This window comes from Sphaerodactylus townsendi, linkage group LG08 (assembly GCF_021028975.2).
Source record: "Sphaerodactylus townsendi isolate TG3544 linkage group LG08, MPM_Stown_v2.3, whole genome shotgun sequence".
Lineage (NCBI taxonomy): Eukaryota > Metazoa > Chordata > Lepidosauria > Squamata > Sphaerodactylidae > Sphaerodactylus > Sphaerodactylus townsendi.
The window spans coordinates 39,903,496-39,929,216 of NC_059432.1; the positions used below are offsets into that span (position 1 = coordinate 39,903,496).

The 25,721-nt window shown below is 39.0% G+C and overlaps 1 protein-coding gene across 1 annotated transcript in view; it reads right to left on the reverse strand.

Moving 5' to 3' along the window:
- JAKMIP3 (Janus kinase and microtubule interacting protein 3) overlaps positions 1-25,721 on the reverse strand; it is a 124,523-nt gene that overhangs the window by 53,803 nt on the left and 44,999 nt on the right. The window contains exons 2-3 of the mRNA XM_048506879.1: positions 18,281-18,502; positions 7,541-8,038 (exon numbers count right to left, since the gene is read on the reverse strand). Coding sequence (XP_048362836.1) covers positions 7,541-8,038; positions 18,281-18,415 — 633 coding nt within the window. The 5' untranslated portion in view covers positions 18,416-18,502. The remainder of the gene's footprint in view (positions 1-7,540; positions 8,039-18,280; positions 18,503-25,721) is intronic.

Here is a 25,721-nt window from a genome sequence, read left to right on the forward strand (position 1 = left end):
GTTTTAATTGCAAACGAGAAAATCCATGCTCATCATTGGTTGATACATGACCTCCAGAATTCCCTGAAGGCAAACTGTCACAGAAATCAATTAGAATGTATACTGGACATCTGCTTCATGTAAGGGCAGCAGTGTGCATAGATGACCTGTCAATCACTTACGAGAGAAGGGGTAACTAAAGACCATGAGATCAAAGGAACACAAAACTTTCTCCAGTCAATATACCATTAAGGGGAATCACAAGGGCACAATAGCTGGAGAAACCCCCCAAAACCCCAAACTTTGTGTACAAGGACATGAATGGCTGAATGAAATACCGTCACAGTTAATTCCGTTTTCTGCTCTTATTACTTTTTTAAAATATATGGTTGGATCCAAAGACACCTGAATGGAACTAATTCACAAAAGAGTCATTCTCTGCTTCCCTCTGTAGCTTTTTTTGCCCTCCACTGCAAAAACATATTTCTGTGGGTTGGGGGGTCCTCTATAACAGAGTTCAGAGGACTGCAGCAAGAAGGGGAAAGAGGGAAACATCACACTCTGTTCTTATGCAAGCTCTTTCTTTGGCCATGGAAAAACCTTTTGGCCAGTTTCTTTTCTATTTCATTCCTGTTCTTCTTCCATGTATTGAAAGGCATACACAGGCATGGTCTCTCCAACATTTTTATCTTTGCAACAATCCCATCAAGTAGGTTATACTGAAAGTGACTGGTCAAAGATCAACCAGTGAATATCATGGCCAAGTTGGAATTTGGTGTACAAACAAACAAAAAAGATGGGAACCAACCTGACCCAACAAAATTAAACACCTAAAATGTAAAAAAATAGTTAAAGGGGACACTATTTTTGGGTTGTCTCTTTAACTATTTCTTAGCCTTTCAAGTACTTAATTCAAGTTGGAATTTGAACCTGGGTCTCCTCAAACCAAATCAGCATTTTGCTATATGATGGCATTATGCCAATCAGCCATGGTATATCTTTCTCTGTTCCTGAAGTCAACCTGACCTCAGGAGCAGCTTTTCAGGGGCATTAGGCACTGTGTATTTGCAAACCACCTAGGACCACAGGGGACAGTCAGGGTGTATATATTCTTTTTAAAAAAAAGAAAGGGGAGAGATCTGTTCCATAAACTCCTTCTGTTCACTTTTTATTGGATCCAATGCACTGGCCTTGGGCCAAAGAACAATAAGCAAAAGGGAAAGAGTGGTTAGGTTTACTATTACAAGCAAATTCCATCACAATTTTCATGCTGACACAAGAGATTTCATGGTATTTCAAGTGATCATTGGCCAAAGTCCGGACAGACATGGTCAAATCTCCAGTTGGCCATGAAGCTTATTGGGTGACCTTCTCCCTCCCTGTAATCCTTATATATATGTACATCAATCCCTAAGAAGAAAAATCTGCCAGTTGTGCACTGAGGTACACCAACTACCAAATACTCTTCTCAATTTTGGGCTGTGGGAAAACCTCTAGTTATGGCATGGCAACTGAAAGGCATGCTTCTTGAAAGGATTCAGAACCATGTGCAGGATCATCACGCACGGTAAACACAGTGCAGTCACTGGGGCTGATGTTAATGGAGTCTAGCCTGTTTTGAAATAAAAACATATTGCTTCCTTTTTCTCTCGGATTCAGCAATGCTAACCTTTACTCAGACTTACTCTGTATTTTAATTAACAAGCTCCTTAAGTAGAAATTAAGCCTATCCATCAAAGGCATCAATCATACTTGCAACACTTCTCCAAAGAACAGAAACTATCAAGATAAGAAGAATACATTAACATAGAATTGTCAACTGCAGAACTAGAAGAGTGATCAAAGATTTCATACTGGGGGCGGGGTGGGGGGAAGGGTTCAAAAGCAGCTGTTTTAAGTACTGTTGCATAAGAGAACAGAAGAAATGCCTGACAATAATCTGAAAAACCACAGGATATAAATCTTTAGAAATCTACAACTCTCATATTTTGCCAAATTATATTTTCTACCATTTCCATCCAGGTGACATATTTTAACAGTAGGATGTTAGTTGTATACAGAAACTGTGCTCTCCTGATTTATGCATACCATTATTTCACCAATGCTTTTTTTCCTTTTCAAAAAAGCCCAGTGAGAAGTTGACATAATTTGCTTTTCCAATTTGGTTTTGATCACTGCTGCATAATACACAGTCCCCCAACCAACTCTGTTCAAGGCCTAAGAAATTTTCATAAGCATTACCTAGCTGCATCAAGTGTATGATATGCAAGTAGGCGCCTGCCTCTGAAAGCTGTAATAAATGTACTAGATTTTAAGGTGCCACAGGTCTCATTGCTATTTTGTAACAACAGCTATGTTGAAATCTGTACCAATGCTCTGTTCTTGGTTACAGGACACTCCTAAACAGAATTATGCATTTCTAAGATCACTGACTTCAGTCAATGGATTTATAAACGCATAACTCTGTTAGTTTTGATGTCTCACTAATTGTCTCATGTGGATGATTAAAATGTGCCATGTTAAATCTAATAGATCTCCAGGCTGTTATTTTTCTGTCTATTAAATGATATATATAAAGCATAAAGATGTATGGCTTCTAGGTCATGATGATGCAGACTAGAAAATAGTCTGGTATTAAAGTATTTGCCCTTTCAGCAGAGTAATATTAATTTGTGGTCTAATTAAAAATGTTCAACATGAGAAACACAAGAGATTGTATCACTGACCAGATCATATAAAAATACCAATATATCTGTTGAGTGATTCAGTCTTTGACATTGTCCAAAATATATGAAAGCATACTTCCTCAGTGAGAAATTATTTCCTGGCTGTTTCTGCATAGGCAAAAAACAGCACCCTAGGGACAGATAAAACACTGTCCTTGGGGTGCTGTTCATACAGCAGGCGCTGCTGCATCGCAGCAGCAGTGATGGGCCTGCCCAAGTGACACAAAGATGCCACTTTTAAACCTCGCTCCCTGAGTGAGGTTTTTAAAAAGCGGCATCTTTCTGCCAGCGCGGTGCGAACTGCACCAGCATGAGGCCGCTGCTTTTGGCACCTCCAGTATCTGCGAGGGACTAACAACAACTACAACAACATCTATTTTAATTAATTAACTATAGAAGATTACTGCGGCAAATGTTTTTAACGTATTTGTTGTTTTAACTGAGTTTATTCGATGTATTGTGTTTTATTGCTTTGTAGATCGCCCTGAGCCCTTCGGGGGTAGGGCGGTCTACCAAATCGAATAAATAACAACAACAACAACAACAACAACAAGTCTTCTGGCAACCTCTCCAAATGGAGGTTGCACAGAAACAACAAGGAAGCAGCAGGCAGGCAAAATGACAGATTGGCTTGGCTATGGTTACTTTGCATGTGGGAGAATCTGTGTAAACAAAAAACTGCAGGAAAACCCACTGTGAAGCAAACAGTTGCAATGTAAGTAGTGAATGAATAAATGGCTCATAATGCAATTAAATTCAGCTTTGATGTCAGTGGAAAGTTGCTTCTAAAGTAAAAAACTGTACCATTTGATTTCAAACGAGGAAACTTTACAAAAATTAGGGAACCAGTTTGAACAAAGCTGTAAGGTAATCACAGGAGAGTCAAATCCCTAGAAGATACCTGGAAGTTATTGAAAACCACACCGAGGGCCAGATAGAATGTATTCCCCAGGTACTGCCAGGTGGAAAGGATGCCTCCATGGTTAAAAACCCTTTTAAAAATGGAAGGTCTGCCCTAATGAACTGAACACAAAAGAGCAAAGGATCTGGTAAAAGAAGTGGAAGTTAATAATTAGGCCTCCAAAGTATATTTTGAATAAAAATATTAAAATAATTAAGAAAAACAGTAAGCATTTAATACAAACAATAAGCATTTCTTTAAATATATCCAGAGCAGAAAACCAGCTACAGAAAAAGCTGGGTCTTTGACCAAGGACTGAAAGGATTGCTAAAGGAAGATGGAGAGATGGCAATGAAACTAAATGAATTCTTTGTATGTGTGTTCACTGCGGACAGTGGGGGTAAGTAGCCTGGCCAGAGGCTATATTTTTTCATAAGGGGGTCTGAAGAAATGAGAGGTGATAAGAGATAAACTTTTTGACTTACAGGGAGAATTAAAAACTAGTAAGTTTCTGGGTCCTGATGGCATCTACCCAAACTGAAATGTGAGATTGTTGATCTACTAACTAATATATGTAATCTGTCGCTAAAATCAGTCACTGTACCAGAAGATTGGAACATAGCAAATGTTATGCTGATTTACCAACTTAACATTTTGGCTAAAGCATTTTGTACCAACTGCAGTTTCTGGACATTCTTCAAGGGCATTGCAGTAATCTAATCTAGATATTACCATGACATGTACCACATTGGCAAGTTTTCCCACCCTGGAATGGCTGCATGGCATGTACCACACTGAATGCAAAACACATCATAAAATGTTCTCCGCACAATGTGTGATTCTTCTTGAAACATAATCAGTGTAAATGAAACAGGAGGCATCATGTTTTTATTGCAACTTTGTACAGGATCATATAGTTATCCCATAACCTTTTAAAACCATATTCCAAAGTTAGCTATATAGTTAAGATTAGTTCTCTCCATACCTGAACATTTTAGATACAATTTTGCATGCTCTCTCCCCTCCCCACCCGCAGTGTCTAGTGCAGAAAAGGATAATTAGATCTATTGATTTTAAAAGGGGAAATTATAAGAGAGAATCAGACATGTTATTGCATTTGCCTCATTTTTCCCTTATGACTTTGGGTGATAGAATTGGTTGTTCTTCAACTGAACAAGTGGGATGAAATGAAATTTAACTCAAGTGGATTACCTCTCATCAAAAACATATATTTTACTTTGGAAAGGAATTTTTAATATTAATTCTGGATACTACATAGATCTGAAGAAATTGTATTACAGCACATCATTTCATGCACAACTGAAGATATATCCTTCACTATCATCTTTGTCATAGAAAACATCAAAGAGCTCAATCAATATAATAAATTAGCCTATATAAAAAGCTAATTACAGTTGAACATCAAGCAGACAAATGTAATGACTACTGGGGAATTTCATAAGTTCAAGGTTGACAAGAAAGAAATTGACACTGTTAAAAATTCCTTGGCTCCACTGTCAACCAAACAGGAGGCTGCAACCAAGGAATCTGAAGGAGACTGAGGCTAGGAAGGGCAGCCATGAAGGAGCTAGAACAGATTCTAAAATGTAAGGATGTGCCATTGGTGACCAAGACCAAGATAATTCATACTATAATACCCCCCATTATTGTTTATGGGTGTGAAAGTTAGACAATGAAGAAAACTGACTGGAAGAATGCTGATTTATTTGAAATGTTGCATCAGATGAGAGTTTTATAGGTGTCACAGACTGTCAAAAAGATAAACAAGCAGGTTTTACATCAAGTCAAGTCGAAACTCTCCTTAGAAGCTAAAATGACCAAACTGAGACTATTGTACTTGGGTCACATTATGAAAAGACAATAATGCTATGAAAAGTTGAAGGCAGCAGGAAAACAGGAAGACCCAAAATGAGATGGACTCAGCGGTGGAATCCAAAAATTTTAATAACAGGTTCCGATGGTGGTAGGATTCAAACAGTAGTGCTGCTGCACACACGCACTTCCAGTCCCTATTGGGCAGGGAGATTGCTTTAGTAACCCCTTCTCGGCACTCAGAAAAAATTAGTAACCACTTCTAGAGAAGTGGTGAGAACTGGTTGGATCCCACCTCTGGATGGACTGGTTCAACAAAGGAAGCCATGGCCTCCCAGCTTGCAATAACTAATCAAGACTGTTAATAGTAGGACATTTTGGAGGTAGTTCATTCATAGAGTCATCATAAGTAAGAAGCGATTTTTTGGAACTTAACACAGGCCCTTTCTGCACAAACCCTTGAAAAACATCTGTTCATCCACACTCACCCCCTTGAAAATGTTTCCTGGCTGCCATTGTGGATTATTCTGTCTTTTAAACAAATCTGTAGATTCAATGCTACCAGACTTCAAAGCCACCTGCTGTGATTCTATAAGGGTTGTCCACATAGCTATGTAGACCTGAGACACAAAATGTTAAAATATAATGGGGAAAAGACTGCTGACTCGAACTCATAAAATGGGGCCAACAGGGAAATTGAGGGAATGCAGAGTGACATGGGAAACATTTTAAAGAGATCTGCACAGGAGTGAAAATGGTTCCACAAAAGACATTCTTCCAGAAACCATTTTCAGAAAATGATCGCTTGAAAACAGCATCCAAATAAAAAGTTCTGAGGCAGGAGATAAAACATTTTTGGGCTAAAATCATGCAGAATTCCATGGAGGAAACATTTTCTTTCCAGCCTCAAAATGTTTTATTTGGTTTGTGTGGAAAGGGCCACTTATGTACCTAAAAAAAATTCTAACCCATGGTGATTTATTGCAGATGGGACACTTTACTGCATATATCATGCAAAAATAGTGTTTAAAAACATGTGAATCAACTTTAATCACAGCATGGTTAAAGATAAATTTGAATAATGTAACATACAAATATGGTACCAATTAATATGGAAGGAAAAAATTGATAATAAGACTTTGCCATCACAACTACTGATTATATGGTAAACTCAGAAAAAAACAGTTATGGGATATACTAAATGTATATAACTTTAAAGAATCATGTACAAATTATTCAAATTCTAAGTTACCCAGGAGATGAAATACTATGTAACAGAAGATATTCGGACTGAATCAGTATGCAAAATACAGCAATTCATGTAGCACAAAGACACTATTCCAGAAATCAAAATTGTGAGAGGGTCCTTCTACATAGTATTGTTTTCATGTAAAAGATATGATAAACACAAACAGGGTGTATCAAATATGCTAAGTTCACATATGTATATTCTGTGCTACGACAGCATACTAAAAGGTTGCAGCAAGACACTGGTTGCATGTTGTTTTTACACAAAATGTCTTCATTTTTAAAGAAAACCATAAAAGAGAAAGCAAGTTGCCAAGTGAGCCTGCAAGTTATGGGTGAACAATAGCCACAATAATTTAAAATGTTGTGGTAGAAAACTTTTTGCAAAGTGAGTTTGAAAACATACCTTCCGCTCTCCTAGATTACTCTTTACCATCTCCGCAATCAAGTCACATGCTAGAAAGACAAACAGTCCTCAGAATTTACTATGTATCTTTCTGAAATGTAATTCAAAACCCCTATTGTATACTAACCAGTGGCGAGGTGAAGCTCATTCCTCAAGTAATTGAAATTATCATTTACACAGATGCCAGATGACATCCCCAGAAAGAGATAACCTGGATCAGAATCTTGCAGCCTGTTGCTTATAGCAGAGCATATGTTTTAGAGACAAACTCATCATCGACCTTTTCATTAGTGCTGGGTGAACCTCAGAAGGATCACAGATTCTGTTCAGATTAAGTAGTCTCAAAGCGGGACACTTTATTATGTGGATTTTAAACAGTTTTCAACATATGCACAGGAATTACATTCTTCCCCCCAATCCACCAGAATTATTGATAGCCACACATACCAGTCTGCGAATTTCCCGCTCGCATTCTCGCTTTATTCGGGTGATTTCTTCCTGGTGTAGATGATACACACTCCGTATCTCTGCTGCTTTCATTTTATCTGCCTGAATGGCCACAGTTAAAGCTTCTTCCACTTGTTTTTTAGCACCCTTGAGCTCTGAAATTTCCTGTTGCATTTTGGTTTTCTCCACTTCAAATCCTTTCTTGGCCTCCTCCTTTGCTTCAGTAAAAAGAGCTGTCTTTACTTTATCAGGCGTTCCATCCCGTACAGTAGTTAATAAGGCCTGTAGTCTCTGGATTTCATTGTCTTTAATTTTTATGACTCTAAGAAGCTCAGATTCATGCTGTCTTAAAAGTCCTTCTCTAACTGCCTGGAGCTCCTTCATTTTTTCTTCATGAAGTTTAGCCTTGAGTTCTGTTACAGTTACTATGTTTTTATGCAGTTCGTGTTCTTTGATCTGCTTAACTTCCTGATTTTTCTCCCTCTCCAACTTGCCAACCTAATAAAAGAAAGAAAAATCAAAAGAATCACACAGTATATTTTAGAACTATTTCTTCACCAAAAAGTTAATCTTGGACAAGTCTGTCAAGAAATCAGCATTGCCAAATAATGGATTTTTCAAACAAGCCTTTTTTTTTGCATTCATGTATGATATGCACATGCAAAACACACATGTTTATATACTATCAGATCATGTTAGCCATGCCTATTTGCTGTGATAGCTGAATAGAACCTCCAAGTTCAGAGGTAGTATACTTCAGCACACTAGATATTGGTGACAGCAAGGAGAAATAACTCTTCACCTTCCTGGCTTGGAAATTTCTACCATTGGAAACAGAATACTTGACTAGATGGAATATTGGTCATATTGAGCAGGACTCTTTTTGTGCTCATTTGTATTCTACTATATTTCAGGCAGAATAATAAAAAAAGTAGAACACAGTAGTTTGGATCCAATATTTGTCTTATGCTAAAAAAGAAATTTGCCACTAGAACATTTCTCACAGTGAAATGGGGAAACTGAATCCTTTAACAGAGATCAAAATACTTTGCATGGGGGAGAATCTGTGTAAACAAAAAAGACACTGCACCAGTGTGAGGGCACCGCTTTTGGCCCCTCCAGTGTCTGTGAGGGACTTACCTTGCATTCCTCTGCAGCTCTGGGCAGCTGGAACGACACGCCCATGCTGCCCTGTGACCCCTCAGGGTCAGAGGGCAGCATGGGCGTGTCTTCCCAGCTACCTGGAGCTGCAGAGGAAAGCAAGGTAAGTTCCTTGCAGACACTCTGGGTGGCTCCATGTGGAGCCACCCCTGTGGGCAGCATCGTCATTGGGACTGCCCGCATGGGACCATGTGAACGGTCCTGACGCTCCACCGGTTTAATCAAAGCCGGTGGGAAGCTGCTGCCTCTGGCCATGCGGAAACAGCCCAAGTTTAGGAATCTGGAATAATTTCATAAAGTCTAGTTAATTGTATACCAATGGAACAACAGAGTCCTTGCAATTCTGTTCACAATTCCACTGTAGTTTTTTTGTTGTTGTTTGAATAGACAAAGCCGGGACTACAAACACAGTGAGTGCATGTATATGTATCAAAATCTAGGAAGTTTGGAATGACATTTTGATTGTCTGTGGTAGTCTCATACTTTGAATAAACTGGGTGGGCTGGATTGATTAAAACAAAATTCAAGAGATTATTTTAAATAGGGAGGGAGTTGGAGGCAATTTTCTTCCTGCCATTTATCTGCCATGGTGACCCTAATGGTTATCTAGGCAAGAGACATTCAGAGATAGTTTGCCATTGCCTGCCTCTACCTTTGTATTCCTTGGAGGTCTCCCATTCAAATACTTGCTGTGGTGACCCTGCTTAGCTTCTGAGATATGATCAGACTAGCCTGGAGACATCTTAACATCTAGCTGAACATCTGTCTTCTTCCATTTTATAGACACTTAAAGCAACATTTTGGACACAAGCCCTAGAGCTTTTGGCTTGCATCTACCATATGGACTATCTCATGAAATTCAAAACTTGATTAGGATCTAGCTGTTTCATTTTCTTTCTTTGTTTATTTCAACTGCAATTTGTTTGTTTAAACTGCTTATTTAAGTGTTTTTAGAGGCAATCAGGAAGATTATTAAGAATCAAACCGATGCAGTTGCAATATGCTATTTAAGTCCTGTTGCAGAAGTTGAATGTGTTTTGCAATGTGCATGCTCTTACAGCTGACCTATGTTAATATATCCCCTAATAACTAGGGCTCATTCCGCACATGGAGAATAATGCACTTTCAAACTGCTTTCAGCGCTCTTTGAAGCTGTGCGGAATAGCAAAATCCACTTGCAAACAGTTGTGAAAGTGGTTTGAAAATGCATTATTTTGCGTGTGCGAAAAGAGCCTGAGAAAATAGCTGAAATAGCTGACAATTCAGGTAAATGCAACAAATAAAATTTTAAAAACACAGACAAATGGTGAAGCAGGGCTGGAAAAGAAACAATGAAGACCTGGAATAAGGAAGGCATGGTTTATTCATGACAGACAGCCAACTTCTACTTGTAGTGGTTTTTATTCAACATTGTTTTCAAAACCACATACTCATTCCACCTCAATATTTAAAACCTGATTCCCTAGTAGGTAGAAACTCTTCAGTGCAAATCATTAGACAAGATTCATTAATACAGCCACTTATCTGCTGTGGTTTCCAGCAGAAACACTCATTCAAGGACAAAAACAAAACTCCATAGAAGAAAATTAGATGTTATGACCCAAACAAGGGGTTTGCCTCCTAAAGCAAATGTAGGGACAAGGATGAGGCCATTTGCAGGGAAGAACCAGTAGATAGAAAGGCAATACCTAGGTTCTCTCTCACCTGAATTTCCTTTTCGAGCAATTGTTCCCTGTCCCATACCCATAAATATTTTTGAAGCTGGAAATTTGCCTTGAGTAGGGGAAACATTGGGAGGAAAACTGTGAGGGAGCCGTGGTCCTTAGAGGCAAGTTTAACCAGTCTGCCTTGGCCTGCAAGTTTCTAGTTACAAAACTCCTCCCCACTTTACATTTAAATGGGTAAAATGTTCTGTCCAGACTTTTGGAAGCTGCTTCTGCTTTCTACTTATAAAGAAAGCCACTTAGTAAAACTAGAACTATTGGGTTTTTTGTTTGGTTTTTTTTTGCGTTTTTTTTTTGCTTCTTATTCTTTTAAAATTTAGCTCTTTTCAGTTGATCAAGTGTGATGCCAGGGCTTGGTAGCTTTGCTTGTAGGCTTGCCCAGAAACTTCATCATTTCCTAGAGCCTTTAAAACCAGCATTTGGGGCTTTTTGAACATGTGTCAGTTTTGTTGAGAATCTAGGGCATGGACATAATCCAGGAACACATTGGTTTTCATGCAAATCACTTCACTGTACAACGGAAACATTCACCCACACTGAACATGCAAATGTTAATGGGATAATAAAAATTCACCTCAGCTCTTATAAAAGGAAGATAATTGGTATGTATTTAATTTTCCAACAGTCTAAATGTTCTTCCTCGATGATAAAAAAAATGCAGTGTCTAAAAACAGATGCATATGGAAGGGCTGCACATTTTCAAAGCGGTCTAATTCATACATTTTTGAAATAGGCTAGTTCGTATATAAGCCCTAATTGGATTGGATAAAATAAGGAACTGCATAACAAATTAACATGGCGGAAACAACCCAATACTCAGTGCTTCACTGATGCAAATTAAGTAATTGTATTTATTTATTTCATTTATCGTCCTTTCTCACAGGAGCCCAGTGGATTACAGAGATGATACAAAGTTTCAGTTAATCAAGATGTGATCACATTTGAATCAATCACGTGATAAAATCTGAATCTAACATCAAAGATGCCTAGAAAGGCAAATGATGTGCTCGTAGAACAAAAGGCTTGTCGCTGCTCTGCAACTGCTTTTTCTATCATTTTGCTCAGGAGAAACAAATTAGATATCAAGTAATAACTGGCCACATTATTCTTTTCTAGTGAAGGTGGGTTTTTTTTAAAGCAACAGAAAGATTACTGACTGTTTTAGGGCATAAAGAAAGATCCCCTGAGTCAGTGATTGATTTGTAATGGACATTGTGAACTAGCTGATGGTTCTATTATGCTATAAATATCCAGGACCAGCATAATGCAAGTAGTGCCCTTCCCAAATAGGCTTAGCAGGCTCTTTGAATTCCCAGTTTGTTTAAAAAAAAGTAAGTCTCTAGCTTCTTTCCTTGCAGAGATATGCCTTTTCCCTTAAAGCTTCATTAATAAAAAGGCTAGAGACTTTTTTTTTTTAAAAAAAAGAAAGCTGAGAATTGAGAGACAATGCTATATTAATGCTATATCATTACAATGCTATAGTAATAAACCAATGTTTTAGGAGGATGTTGTGGGTCTTCCGGATTGTATGGCCGTGTTCCAGTTGTATTTTCTCCTGATATTTCACCCGTGTCTGTGGCTGGCTTTTTAAAAAAGAAAATCAGAAATGAAACCACTTGTCTTTAGGATATGGGATAGGGTCATCAGTTCTGGATGGGGATTTTGGATGCGGCCTGAAGAGGGTGAGGTTTGGGGAGGAGCAGGAGTTCAATGGTGCTTAATGCTATAGAGTCCTCCTTCCAAAGCAGCCATTTTTTCCAGGTAAACTGATCTCTGTTGCCTGGAAATCAGTTGTAAAAAGCATGGTATCTCCAGCTAGTTCCAGGAGATTGGCAAGCCTAAGGGGAAGAGGAGATGGAGTGGGTTGATGATGATGACAGCCCAATAATGTAAAAAGTGAGTTGGAAGTTGGTGGGAGAGCCCAGGCAAAGGCAATTGACAGAAACCTGCACAAGGACAAAGGCAACTCACAATTGGCTTCCAGGAAAAGATCAGGGTAAAAATGATCTCAAAAGAACTGAAAGTAGTCCAAGGAAAAAGCAAACAAAAAAGAAGCAAAAACTAAAGGCACAAAAATGCACACGGAAATCAGAGAATAAACTGATGCACTAGGGACCAGAACTGACCAAAAAAAAAAATACACACATGGTATAATGATCCAAAAGACATTTCTGCATGGCGGAAATGCATGGTATTCCTGCATGGCAAAGGGTTGGACTTGATGGCCCTATGATTCTATTGTACCAGTAATATTGCTAGTGCTACAGAACAAATACAAAGAGTACAAATTTTCTTAGCAAACTACCTAAACCTAAACATTGGCACTTCCAAATAAGGAATGGCACATCTAATTAATAAAACTGAAACAACCTTGTGCTTACTCAGGATTTTATCAGATCCTAATTAATCAGTGCTGGAAATAGAGTCTCTCACTGAGACTATATGCACATGTTAAAATAACATACAAATGGCCAGCTTTTAATAATGTCTTTGTAAGTGTGTATCTGCTGCCTAAGCAATTCAATACTGCAATATTGCTGAACTAGTTTTCAATGTGTAACAGATAACAGAGTTTTGGGATAGCATTCCAGCTCCTTAATTAAACATGAGTTACAAAGAGATGGTCCATTTAGAACTCTTAGCTATAATTGCCTGTACATCTAACATTAGTATCATGCTAGGTATGTTAATTTCAACAATCACTTTTTTTGTTTAATTAGGGAAGGTTTGCAAAGTTGTGCATGCCTTATGTTGCCAGGAAGAATCAATACAAGAGTCTGGAAAGCTTGCATTTATAGGTCACCACACCTGGTCAGAATGAAGCTTAAAATTATAGGCCAATCTTACATATAATATGCATGAATCGTCAAGCCTTTAAATGCTCCCAATGCTGCAAGGATCCACTCTCAACATTCAGCAACGGATATGGATTATTGGATCCACTCGTGAAAGTTTAAGATAGCAAAAGCAGTGCTGCCAATTATGCTGTCCAGAATCCAACAAGCTACTTTAGACATGAAAAAGGCATCTCTGTTCCAAAAGGGAATTGCCTGAGGAATTACTGCCTGAGAAACCGAAGCTCCAGGCCTCCTTAAGTATGCAGCTACTACCTTCATTGCTGTACCTAAATGGTTAGGGCACACAGGGTTGTCAACATGGGAACAGAAAATTCCAGGAGACTTAGGGGTAGTGCCTGGGGAGGGGCGCAAAGTTTGAGGAGGGTGGTCCATGGGGATGCAACAGCATGGAAAGCACTGGATCCACTCGTGAAAGTTTAAGATAGCAAAAGCAGTGCTGCCAATTATGCAATTGGGTCAGAGTGAGTACTGGGAGTTGTGTGGTAGCAAGCCATCCTATGGTGGCTTCCAGGCCTGGCCATTGTGATCCCCTCTTCAAGAGACCAGAACTGGAAAGTCCCCTCTCCCCTCCCACTGCCTTGTACTGGCAGAAACCATTGCTTGCACCAGCAGTTGCTGATTTTGTCTATTTGGAGGTTGGCACCTGAAGAAGCTCTTCAGACATGAGCAGTGTTGTCATGGCACAGCATTGGGGGGGGGGGGGAGGTGGTGCTGCAAATTAGAGGGGTCAAGGCCGTGAAGAACTTTGTATGTGATAGCCAATACATTAAATTGATTCTGGTCACAAATGGGCTGCTAATAAAGCACCTCCAGAGAGGGAATAATATGCATGCTCCATCTAGCCCCCACTCATTGTGAAGTGATGGCTTTCTGGACCAGTTGGAGTCTGATTTTGAGGGGAGACCAATGTACAGTGCATTATAATAGTCTTGGCTTAATGTTAGCATGGTGTGGATCCAAGTGGCCAGGTCAGACATATCAAAGTATGGGGCCATCTTAAGGTCTAGACTGAGTTTATAGAAAGCTTTTTTTGCAGCCGCCAAAGGGAAGGGGTCAAATAGAAGGAGTGTGATTAGAGGCAAAAGAGGCTGTACCAAAGGGGAAAGAAGGCCCAGTTATACTCTGTTGCTCAGGGCCTCACAAACCCAGAATGGGCCCTGATCAAATCCACAAACATAATATAAATCATGAAAAATGTACAAACTTTGTTGATGAGAAAAATACAGCTTTTGAAAATTATCTGTGTTGAACATGCCATTTTGCTTCAGACGGTTGTTCTGAGAAAATGAGATTTGAGAAGACATCTTTAATAATATTTTTGCAAAGCATAATGAATTAGTTTATTCTGGGAAAATAACACACTTCTCTTTAAGAGGCAATTACTGAACCACTTTGGAAATGACTAATAATAAGTACTTTGGAAATTGCTACTTCCTTTGTTGTTCCAAGGTTTTAAAAATGCATTGATACTGCAGTTCCACACTGTTCATATATTTCCATCTCTTCACAGAGTGGTCACAAACATACAAAGCGTCTTTGTCCCAGTACTGACATAATGCATAAATATGGTTGGCTTTTCTAACTATGATTAAGTAGTACAGCTACATAAGTAACTATTAGCTAAAACTATTAGCTAAAGCCCTGTTTGTAAAACATATTTTATGTAAGGTTGCAGATATGTTTTATATTAATAATATAAATATCACATCTGCACTAATAAACAAACAAACCCGTTAAAGCGGGTTCTCCAGTTATTGTAACATGACAAAATCTTTCATTGGTCTCCTAATACCTACCCTCTGGTGGGCAGGTCAGTAACCTAATCATCATATTACTGTATGTCTTAAATCTAAACCAGATTAGATCTTATTCTACAAGCTCTGAAACAAACCTGGATATCCTACAAAGAAGCCTGCAAAGAGACCCCCAGGTCTATAAGTTGAATTCATGCTCAACTGGCTATTTCCACTGATACTTTCTTTCCACTCCATAACTCTGTACGTTATATCTAGGGTGTTATATCCAGCTTGCGTGTGCGCAAGTTCTGGGCAGCCTCGGGATGTATGTGTTGTCTACTCAGACTGGCAGCAGCACTCCAGGGTCTCTGCAGAGGTCTTTCACATCACTTGCACTTGAGATACTATTATTTGGAGATGCCAGGGTTCAAATCTGGGACCTTCGGCATTCAAAAGAGATACTCTTCCACTGAGCCACTGCACCTCCCTGTGTTCATCTGCTGCAGGAGTCATGTGATACCTTGAAAACTAACAACAGAAAGTTTTATTCCAGTATATACCTTCATGGACTAGATCCCACTTCTAAATTTATTTTAACACAATAGGAACTTTTAAAATGAATGCCAGCTCAACAATTAATTACAGGAGTAGTCCTAATAAGAAGATATAAAGACAACAACCAACCATTAACCAGAGGATGTAGGAAAAATTAGACTACCTTCATCATGAAACAATAATTTCAGACAGCAGTTCCCACTAGGAATTCTCTTTTCCAGCTACCTTTTCCATATATCATCAAAAATCTGGATTTCTATGCAAAGCAAAGCTTAGACAAATTTGTCTTCAGGTTTGATAGATCATTTTAAAAGTAATACAAGCTCCAGGCTGTCAGCCACAGAGTATCATTAGTTTTTGTTTAATTTTAGAATTAAAATCTAGATGGTTCTCAACAGGAATTGTCAAGTCAGCTGATCTAATGTGTACGGTGTATGGATTTATGCCATTGTCCTCCCAGCTTGGCAGTTTTCTTTTTCAAATATGGTGCATGCTGACAATACAGCTGCTTTTGCCTCCATAGGGGACCAATTAGAGAGGCCACTAAATAATTCATCAAAATGCACATTCATGTAAGGAATGGATCTCAAGCAGCCTTCAGGCTTCATTCTGCAAGAATAATATTAAGAGGAGGGTCCCTCTCTAAAGTTCCTTGTGTCTTCTTATGAACAAATTCTCAGATTACACATTGTTCTATGCTCTGTTGAAAAGAAGTAACTAATACATACTGCATCTTCTAACAAGCATTGTTTTTTTATTAAGATAAACAATCCTTTTCAGATGCTTTAAACTTGTATACTGAATGCATTTAGGAGACAATCAAGATTATGGCAGCAAACTCTGCCCCCAGTCTAAGAGCAACTAATCGAATACGCCCTTATAGCATATGCATGTAGAAGTGTACATTTACAAAGCTATGTGTTAGCCCACCCCTCACACCCCACATTGCTGAAATATGGAACTCATATCATTTTTTTGTACAAATGTATTGGCAAAAGCCAATTCTCATATGTGTGTGTGTAGGTAGTAGAGTGTCCACCCTAAAAACAGGCCAAAGGCAAAAGGTCTGTTTGCAAGATTAAATCAGTGAATGAGTTACTCCAGACAATAGGAGCTGGAAGCCTCATGGACACATCTTGATTACCACACCCCACTAAGCTGTTCTGATACAATGAATCCTGGAAGACTCCCTGATACTGGATGTTATATTTAATCTACCTTTGAGAAACCATTTTCTCAACAATTGCTCCTTACCTGCATTTCCTCTACCTCTAGATATGATCTCCCTAACAATCAATCCCTTCCTGATCCAAACAAAGCCTCAGCCAAATTGAATACCTGAGCAGGAACTCCAAGGAGTCACTTTGCATAAAGCCTTTCAGAGCTCCCAATGTAATCAAGGAACAATTATCCCAACACTTAGAAACTGTAGATAGAGCTACTAATTAGCTCAAGCCAGCAAACCCAGCATGGAAAATCCCAACAGATGCAGGAAAACGAAACTGAAACTTACTTGTTCCCGCTCCTACCTGTGCAAAAATGTATAAAAGTACTGTGCACCATAGCCTCAGTGCTCTTTACTGGCTAAATCTCTCTCGGTATAGTTGGTTGGAGACACAATATATCGTCCTTTGCTGCTGCTGGCCTCCACTCTCCATGCTGGCATAGGAATCCCTGCCTTCTTCAAGAACTTCTTCAGCTGGATTTAGGTAGTGTATAAGTCCCCTGCTTCCCCTCTTACTCTAGTATCCAAACCTATATATTTCCTCCCTGTTTATATCATGTAGGAACTGTGTGTATGCTCCTTAATGTCTCACTGTGTGATTGTTTGCAACCCAAATTTATATAAAAATATTTAAACTACAATTTGGTCTCTTTTGCATTCTCTGTAGAACATTTCAAAAGTCAATTCTGGTATACCTGTCTAAAATATCCCATCTAGCCTGCCTCTCGCACTGCCAAGCTGAGTTATTTTCCCCATTGCTACTTTGAAAAATATATTCATAACTGTTAAACAAGGTAACATATGTGTCTTTGTACAACCATGAAAAACCAAGATTGCTAAGTGCATGGAGAGAAATGTACATGTGTACATTTGTACAGGTGCAGGATTTATGCATATGTTCCAGTGAATGGATATAGGTCAGGGCAAAGGTTACTTCTGTACTCATAAGACTGCACTATATTCCACAGAAAGATGATGTGTTAAGTTGAGATGCAATGGTTAAGAAAGTTGTATGTTTCCACATTAGAATATAGTCCTGAACAAATATGAGAATTAACATTCGTTTTTACGCACTGCTTTTGTCAAAGCCATTATTTTCTGAACTATTGGACATGGTGCTTTGATACAAGAGCATTTATGCCAAAATATATTTTCACTTTCAAACAGATGGAGGCAGCAGTGTTAGGTAGGCATTAGGACCCAGGCTGAGCTTTCTAAAACAAAGAAGCTCTGGCATGCTTTGTTCTGTGGTGGAGGAATACAAAATCGACTAATATCTTTATGTGAATCAGTGAATAGGCATGATCATTGGAAAGCTACAGTGATGAAATATATTGAATCTGGGGATTTCTGCAGAGGAGGAGAGTGATGGCTTTGCTAGCATGTTCAGGTTCACCCACAGTGCTGAAGTGGGTGTGCTATGGAAGCAAGTGGCATGCAGAAGACTCTCATTTGGATTAATGGGGAAGAAAGATGCACACCTTACTCTTTTCTTGCTGGAGCTCTATTTGAATGTCTGTGAGTTTTGCCCTGAGCTCTTCATTGGCAGCTTGCAAGGCAGCTAGGGGGTCAGGTCTTTCTCCTTTGGCTCGAAAGCTGGCACCCTTCTTTGACATCGTGAGATAGTGGAAAATTCCAAAGCTGTGAGAACCTTCCGTTCTCGTCTCTTCTTCCAGTCTGTTCCACTACATTTTCTCACTCACCTGCAAAAAAGGCAAATAACAACAGTGTGAGTATTGGAAGGTCCATAGATAGCATACAAGAATGAATACATTCCTCGATTAAGAGGAATGGAAGACTGAAAGGCAACATTGGGTGGGGAGGGGAATCTTTCATTTCCTGTCTCATCAGCTGGAATCTGAAATGCTAAGACCTCTCCGAGTGAATTTGCTGATTCAAAAACAACATGGGTGACAGCTACCATAAATTGCTCAAGGGTTGCAGATGCAGAACATTTGCAAGGGTTATGCATTTTGAAGAGTTTGATGTTTAAACTGGCTGTTTTTCCCTACTGAAAATCATTTTTTGTAATTCCTGCACAAGTATGATTTGCACAATTCCTGCACAAGTATGATAAATAAATAAAATATGTACCATTGATACCAATGTGGTTTAAAGAAGATGCAAAAATTAAATGAATGACTTGGGCCAACAAGTTCTGAAAACAGACTGTGAGTTGGAGCCAAAGATGCCTTGGTTTGTGAGGGAGAAGGCTTCTGCCCCCAGAAGGATCATTTCACACTTCACATTACAACAGCTCATAGCAAGATCCCAAAAAGACATGACAACTTGGTCAACTGGCTGCACAAGAAATTTCACATCCTCTTGCACAAATAGAAGCAAAAGATCAACAATAAAATGTTATAACACTGCATAAACCCCTGCACAAACTGTCAAGAAAATGATTGCAGAACAGTGCTTGTTATTATTTTCCTTCTACAATAAAAGGTGTTGTTGTCGTGTATTTTCCTTCTATTTGGAAAGAAACTCTTTGTATTTATTGGAACATGGGTGGATGAAATGAAAGAGGAGGGTGAATATCAAATTGTTATTTTGTATATTTAACTATTTCATATTCTTGTAATAGCAAAATTCAATAAAATAAATTTCCTACTTAAAGAATACTCATAAGGTAAATATATCCAATATACTATGAAGCAGCCTTGCAGTCTTGTATAACTCTGGGCACTTTTGCACATGCAAAAAAATGCACTTTCAATCCACTTTCACAATTATTTGCAAGTGGATTTTGCTATTTCACACAGTAAACTTCAGCTGCAAAGTGCATTGAAAGTGGGTTGCAAGTGCATTGCTCTACGTGTGAGAAAGTGCCCTAAATGAGTCAGGGAAAGATATTGCCAGCTTGCATATAAGTATGTCACTTCGAGATGGCCCAGATATATTCAAGTGCACTGCCTGATCACCAGAACTCTGAGGTATGTCAAGAGATTAGGCATCTATTTGGAAGTCTTATCCTCCCATGCTATAAAGAGCTTAGAATTCGCTATTAATCAAAAGAAAATGCCATGTATTCAGACACAGTTCCCTATAATTTCTGCTCAAGATACTGGAACTCCTGCTCCATAAACAATCCTTATCTAGCTTTCAATTTTTAAAAAGTGATCTCCAGAGGAGCAATATAATAAAAATAGCTGTGTAAGACTCCAAATGCAATTTGGAGAGGATGTGAGCAGTTGTAATGTGTTATGCTTGTTTGCACATTCTTTTTTCCATGCTGCAATTTTGAGTTTTGCTACTCATCTGTAGGGTTTTTTTTTAAAAAAAATGCTGTTTTTCATTTTTTGCCTGCAAAAACACCCAGAATATAGGGCTTGTTACTCTGCAGCTCACTGAATAGAGCATGGTCCATTTAAATCATTCAGCAACATTTAAAGACCTACATTTAAAGGCTATAGTTTGTATGTGTTTTGTAGCTGCTACAACTTTGGAGTTGGTTTTTTTAATGCAATGGAGTATTAAGTTTGTATATTTGATGCATACAAAAGACAATATATATCCTAATTTGTTTTTGATGTAAGTGAATGTTAAGTAGTGTGCTTATACAATTTATGTGTGCCAGACAATAAGTTTATAAAAGAGGTTAAAAGACTAAAACAGTAATTTATACAAAAAACTTTAATGTTAGTAAATATATGGTACAATAGTACTTGAAGAAGAAGAGGAGGAATAGGAGTTTGGATTTATATCCCTCCTTTCTCTCTAGTAAGGAATTTCAAAGGGGCTTACAATCTCCTTTCCCTTCCTCCCTCACAACAAACCCTACGAGATAGGTGGGGCTGAGAGAGCTCCAAAGAACTGTGTGCCTAGCAATGAGGTACTTATTGGAGAATGATGTCACTTCATCTTCTCTTTTTCCCTCCATTGGTTGACATCACAAGATATGACATCACAATTGGATTCTAAGATATAATTGAGAGACTGCTCCAAATATCCTATGTTACATAAATGAGTGACATGGAAGGAAGGGGCAGTACTGAAATTCATGTCAATGTAACCAGTAGCCAAAGCCAAGCAGGTGGACCAAAGCCAAGCAGGTCATATAAAGAGACAGCTACCACATGATTCATAGTATGACTTCCAAATGTGAGGGCTGGGTCTAAACCACCAGACCTGATTCTCCTTATTATATCCACAAGTGAAATTTTCAAGGGATTTCATTGAACATTACTAAATCACCCTCTGCATGTTGCATGCACAATGTTTCATTTTTTTTAAATAGGACTGATAATAGCCTAAAGGTTTTGCTGATAAAATGTCATGTGCATGCATCCCTTAAAAATATTGGCTTGGATATTGTGCAGCATCCCGGGTGGAGGAACATCTCAGCTGCTTTCCTCTTCCTCTAGCAGCCACCTCCGAGCATCAAAGCAGTGTTGCTGGAGTTGACAGAACCCATAGGGACTAAAAGCCATTCACAGTGGGCTGCTTCAATGAGGAGGACGCAGCCAAAATCACATCTTAAAATGGGTGTGATGCAGAAATGCACCTTTGGTGAAAGAAGGCTATCGCAGTGTTTATGAAACACCAGTCTTTAGGCTTTGATTTGTGGGATAAGTATATCAGGTCTCTTGTGTCACAACTCTATCCAAGAAGAGCAGGAATAATGGCTTTACTACTATTGATTTGATGTGATTACCCACAAACCTCATCTAAAGGCTTTCTAAGCAAACTGCTATTTACTTTGTCCTCTGATGGGAACAAAATCCCCACATTGCACAAAGCTGTCAGCAAAACACCTAAATGTGACCTGATTTCTTGTTCTTGATCACTAATTGTTCTACTTGCAATAGGCCAAGTACTGTTCAATTTATAATAACACAACGATGCCAGGAAAGGCTGACACAGATAATCCATCAAGTTAGGCAAACCACTTTTAGCCTCAGATATCCTGAAATATAGCTCAGCTGGCTACCAGTCTTAATAGATGGGGATCATCATCTGTCCATCAACGTGGGTCTATTGTGAACTTCTGAGAAACAGCACGAAAAGCTGCTTCTTGAGAGTCATTTTATAGTAAAAACAGGTACCATGCCAGGTTTCTTGGGTTTCTAAATTCTTTGCTCAAGAAGTAACAGACTCTAGTTTTCCCTCTAGTTTCACTCACCTACTAATGTCATTAAACAGGCAAGCAAATAAGACATTTACAGAGTGGGCTGGATTTAAAGCACAGGGTTTAGATCTAGATACTAATCTGGGAGTAGAAAGATTCCCAACGGTGAGGGAAGAACTCCTTTGGATTTAACTGACAGGACTGGATTCAACTGACAGTTTCCTTTGATGCCATGTGGTACAGACAATTTCCAGAACAACAGTCTGAGTAATAATGGTGTGGCAAATACAGACTTCCACTTTTAGTATGGTTATAATTTGACTGATGTTAATAGCAACTGGAATAGTGGTTGAGTGAGGCCTTTAATTGTTAAATGCAGATGTCTTGAACAAGTAAGATGGCTTATAAGTTATTTTAATATAACTGAGCACTCACATAAATTACCATGATTAGTATAAACCGCAAGCGACAGAGCAGATATTGCAGCCAGGGATTGTTTATTTTGCATACCAAACAGATCTATGACCTTATCATATTAGAGCACCACAACAAATCTGAATGTTTGAAGGAAGTTGGCATGTGAGAGATTTATTTTTTTATGGTTATTTATCTTGCCACCTGGTACATGGGCTAACTGCAACTCACTGGATCGGGCCACATGAATGTACCAGTGCAGAAGAAAGAACACAGCTGGTGTTTTTACACCAGGGCAGGACACAGACCACAGATTGAGCAGGTCACCAGCAGTACCCTCTTTGCATAAGCTGCAACATAACCATGTCAGCTAAAGGCATGTACGGAGTGAGCAGTGTATGTTGTAGGGTGGAGCACAGGCCTCCCTGATTTTTTCATTTCTAGCACACCTTTCTTACTGAGAGTCAAAGCAGATTGCAGAATTAGAAAACAATCCAATATGGACCTAGCAGGGTTGCCAGCTTCAAGAAGGAGCCTGCAGCTTTCCCAGAATTGCAGCTGATTGCCAGACTTCCCTGGAGAAAATGACAGCTTTGGAAGGCAGAATCTGTGTAGGAAAACCTTCTACCTCCCTCTCTGCCGCCTGCCTGCCCACCATAGACAAGCAGGAGAAAAAGTTTTTAGAAGTACCATCACACCGCTAGTGCAAATATGTGAAAAACAAAAAGTATAAGTGGTATGTATGTCTGTGTTATATTTAGTTTGATATTATTACTGGAATAATATTATTTTTTCAAGGCTGTAATACCTAAGCAGAAGACAGAAGCTACATTCCAGTTTGTTCCACAATCAAGAGGACTGCAGCAAGGGACTCTGACACTTGGAGAAACCTAAAAGTTGCTCACTTTGACAGGGTTTGAAAAGGCAACTAGTTACTCAGCTGAACTCAGGTTTCTATTCCTCATTGCCCTTTGGTGTTAGAAAGGAAAGGAAGTTGTACTGGTATGACTGTTGCATATGGAAAGAAGTTATAAAAGCAAGTCCCCATGTCTGTGAATTGCTAAGCAGACAACAAGCAACAAAACTCTGAAACCAACAGAGGGAGTGGAGCGAGGGAGTGGAGCGAATCCACTGCTGGAGTTGGTCTGGAGCTGTGCCAATGGATCTGCCCTTCGGGGCACCACAGGCCTATATGGCAGTTCCTGTGCTCCTGCTGCTACAAACAGCACAGCAGGGGCAGTCTGGAGGTGGGGCCAAGGAGCAGGACTGGTGGTAGTTGCCTATGTCCTGGGCACTGCCTCCATAATGACCAGGGTTTGGGACTTATGCTGCCTTTTCAGAGGTCTAAGTTCATTAAGCTTAAAGGGGGCTTTCCAGTGATGGAGAGGGGTTTTTTTGCATTCCCACACCACTGGGAAGCCCTCTTGGGAATGGTAGGGTGGAGCAGCTGTGGCGCCATGTCTGGACTCCCAGCCCTTTGGATGGGGTTGAAGTTTGAACGCATTAAAAAAGGTGGCCTGTAAGTTTCTGATGAGTCAGGGTGCAGTTTGGTGAATTTCAAACTGTTATGACTGGAACTGCTGTGTTTTGGCACATCACCAGCTATAGCTGAATAGATCAGGAGACTGATTAATAGGAAAAAGTAAACGCTGCCCCCCCCCCCCCCCGTCAAAATATCTGGTTTATTAGGCAAGATATCTAATTGTGAAGCTAAGTCAGATTTATCAAATAGCTGAATGCAAACACTGACTACTTATTATTGGGTAAAGAACATCATATTCTAAATGGAATTATCCAAATCCCCCCAAAATTGTTAGTATTGATGTTAGTATATCCCAGTGTGTGTGTATAGTATCATCAACTCACAGCTGACTATGTCAATGCTTTAGAGTTTTCAAGGAGAGAATCATTCAGAGGTGGTTTGCCATTGCCAGCTTCTGCATGGGCTGAGAAGTTTGGAGAGAACTGTGACTGGCCCAAGATCACCCAGCAGATTTAATGTGAAGGAATGAGGAATCAAACCCAGTTCTCCAGATTAGAGTCCTCCACACTTAGCCACTACATCATGCCAGTTTGCTCCTATTATATTACTCAGTATTATTTACTCTAATTGGTGGTGGCTCTCCAAGGTCCTGAGAAGCAAAGGGTCTTCCAATATGCCTTCATCTGAAGATGGCAGGAACAGAACAGGGACATTTCATATGTAAAACCTATGTTCTGCCATGGATCCTCAGCTCATCCACCTCTGAGTTCACATTCATGTTTTTGCTCTTATTTAGTGGTTTTGTTTTGTTTAATTAGTTCTTTGATATGTGTTAAGTACACATGCTTAAATCTATGTATTGTAAAAGAGTGCTTAGAGTTGCCAGTTTTCTGCACTGCTAGCTCAAAGGCAAGCACAATTGTTTTCAATCATGGCAAAACTAAAATGAACAGATCCATCACACATGTCTACTGACACATTTGATGCTGCTCCAAAAAGCAAGTTGGATTCAGAACGAGTGTTTTTCCAGAATCACCTGATACACTCCATAAATAAATAATTCAGTAACAGATGAAGAGCAAAAAGAAACTTCAAATGAACTAGTTTTAGGTGTTGCAACAAGGACTGCACCAAAATGTGTCACTAGAGTTTTGGAGAGAGACATTACCAGGTATTCAATGCTGTCAACCACAGAATATACACAGAAAGGACAATGGGAAACTATTCTGTAGGCATTCTTTCTGAGGCATACATAGTCTTTAGATGTGCCTAAACTGAGATGCATTGTTGGAAGCAATGAAAGAGTCTGTGTTTTGATATAATTTTGTTTTCTGTTCTTGAAGCCTCAGCTTTGTTATATGTGAATAAAGAGAGTAGTGGTTGTTTGTGCTTATAGATGATTAATTTGTGCCATCTGGGCCCTGGTGGACATGTGCCAGCATCAAAAGAACATTGCTGCCAAACATCACACAAGAAGACTTGCCATGAGAAAGTTCCAGCAATGCATTAGTTAGAGGGTGGATAAAAATCAACGATTAAACAAATCCCTCCAAAATCAGATTTTTAAAAATTCTAATATGATTTTTAAAATTTAAATTGGATTCTTAAATAAAATTATTCTGAGGAAAAATCTATCTAAAGATAGTTTTCCATTGAAGATACATTATAGTCCAAAGGTTATTCATTATGAAAAAGGAATAGTTTTTAATAATATAGCATGAGACTGTGTGTTCATGCAATTTCTAATTTTTGGCTAAATGAATTCCATTAATCCATTCACAAAGTCATTGTCTTCCAGAAGCATCTGTAAGATTATTTTGGGTTTTGCAGTTCTCAAAGCTTCACAGGAGAAGAGAATAATGCACACCACCTGGAGCTCCTTGGAGGATGGACAAGTTAAACATGTACTAAATAAGTAAAACACATCTGGCTGATTCTATGAGACAACTGGTTC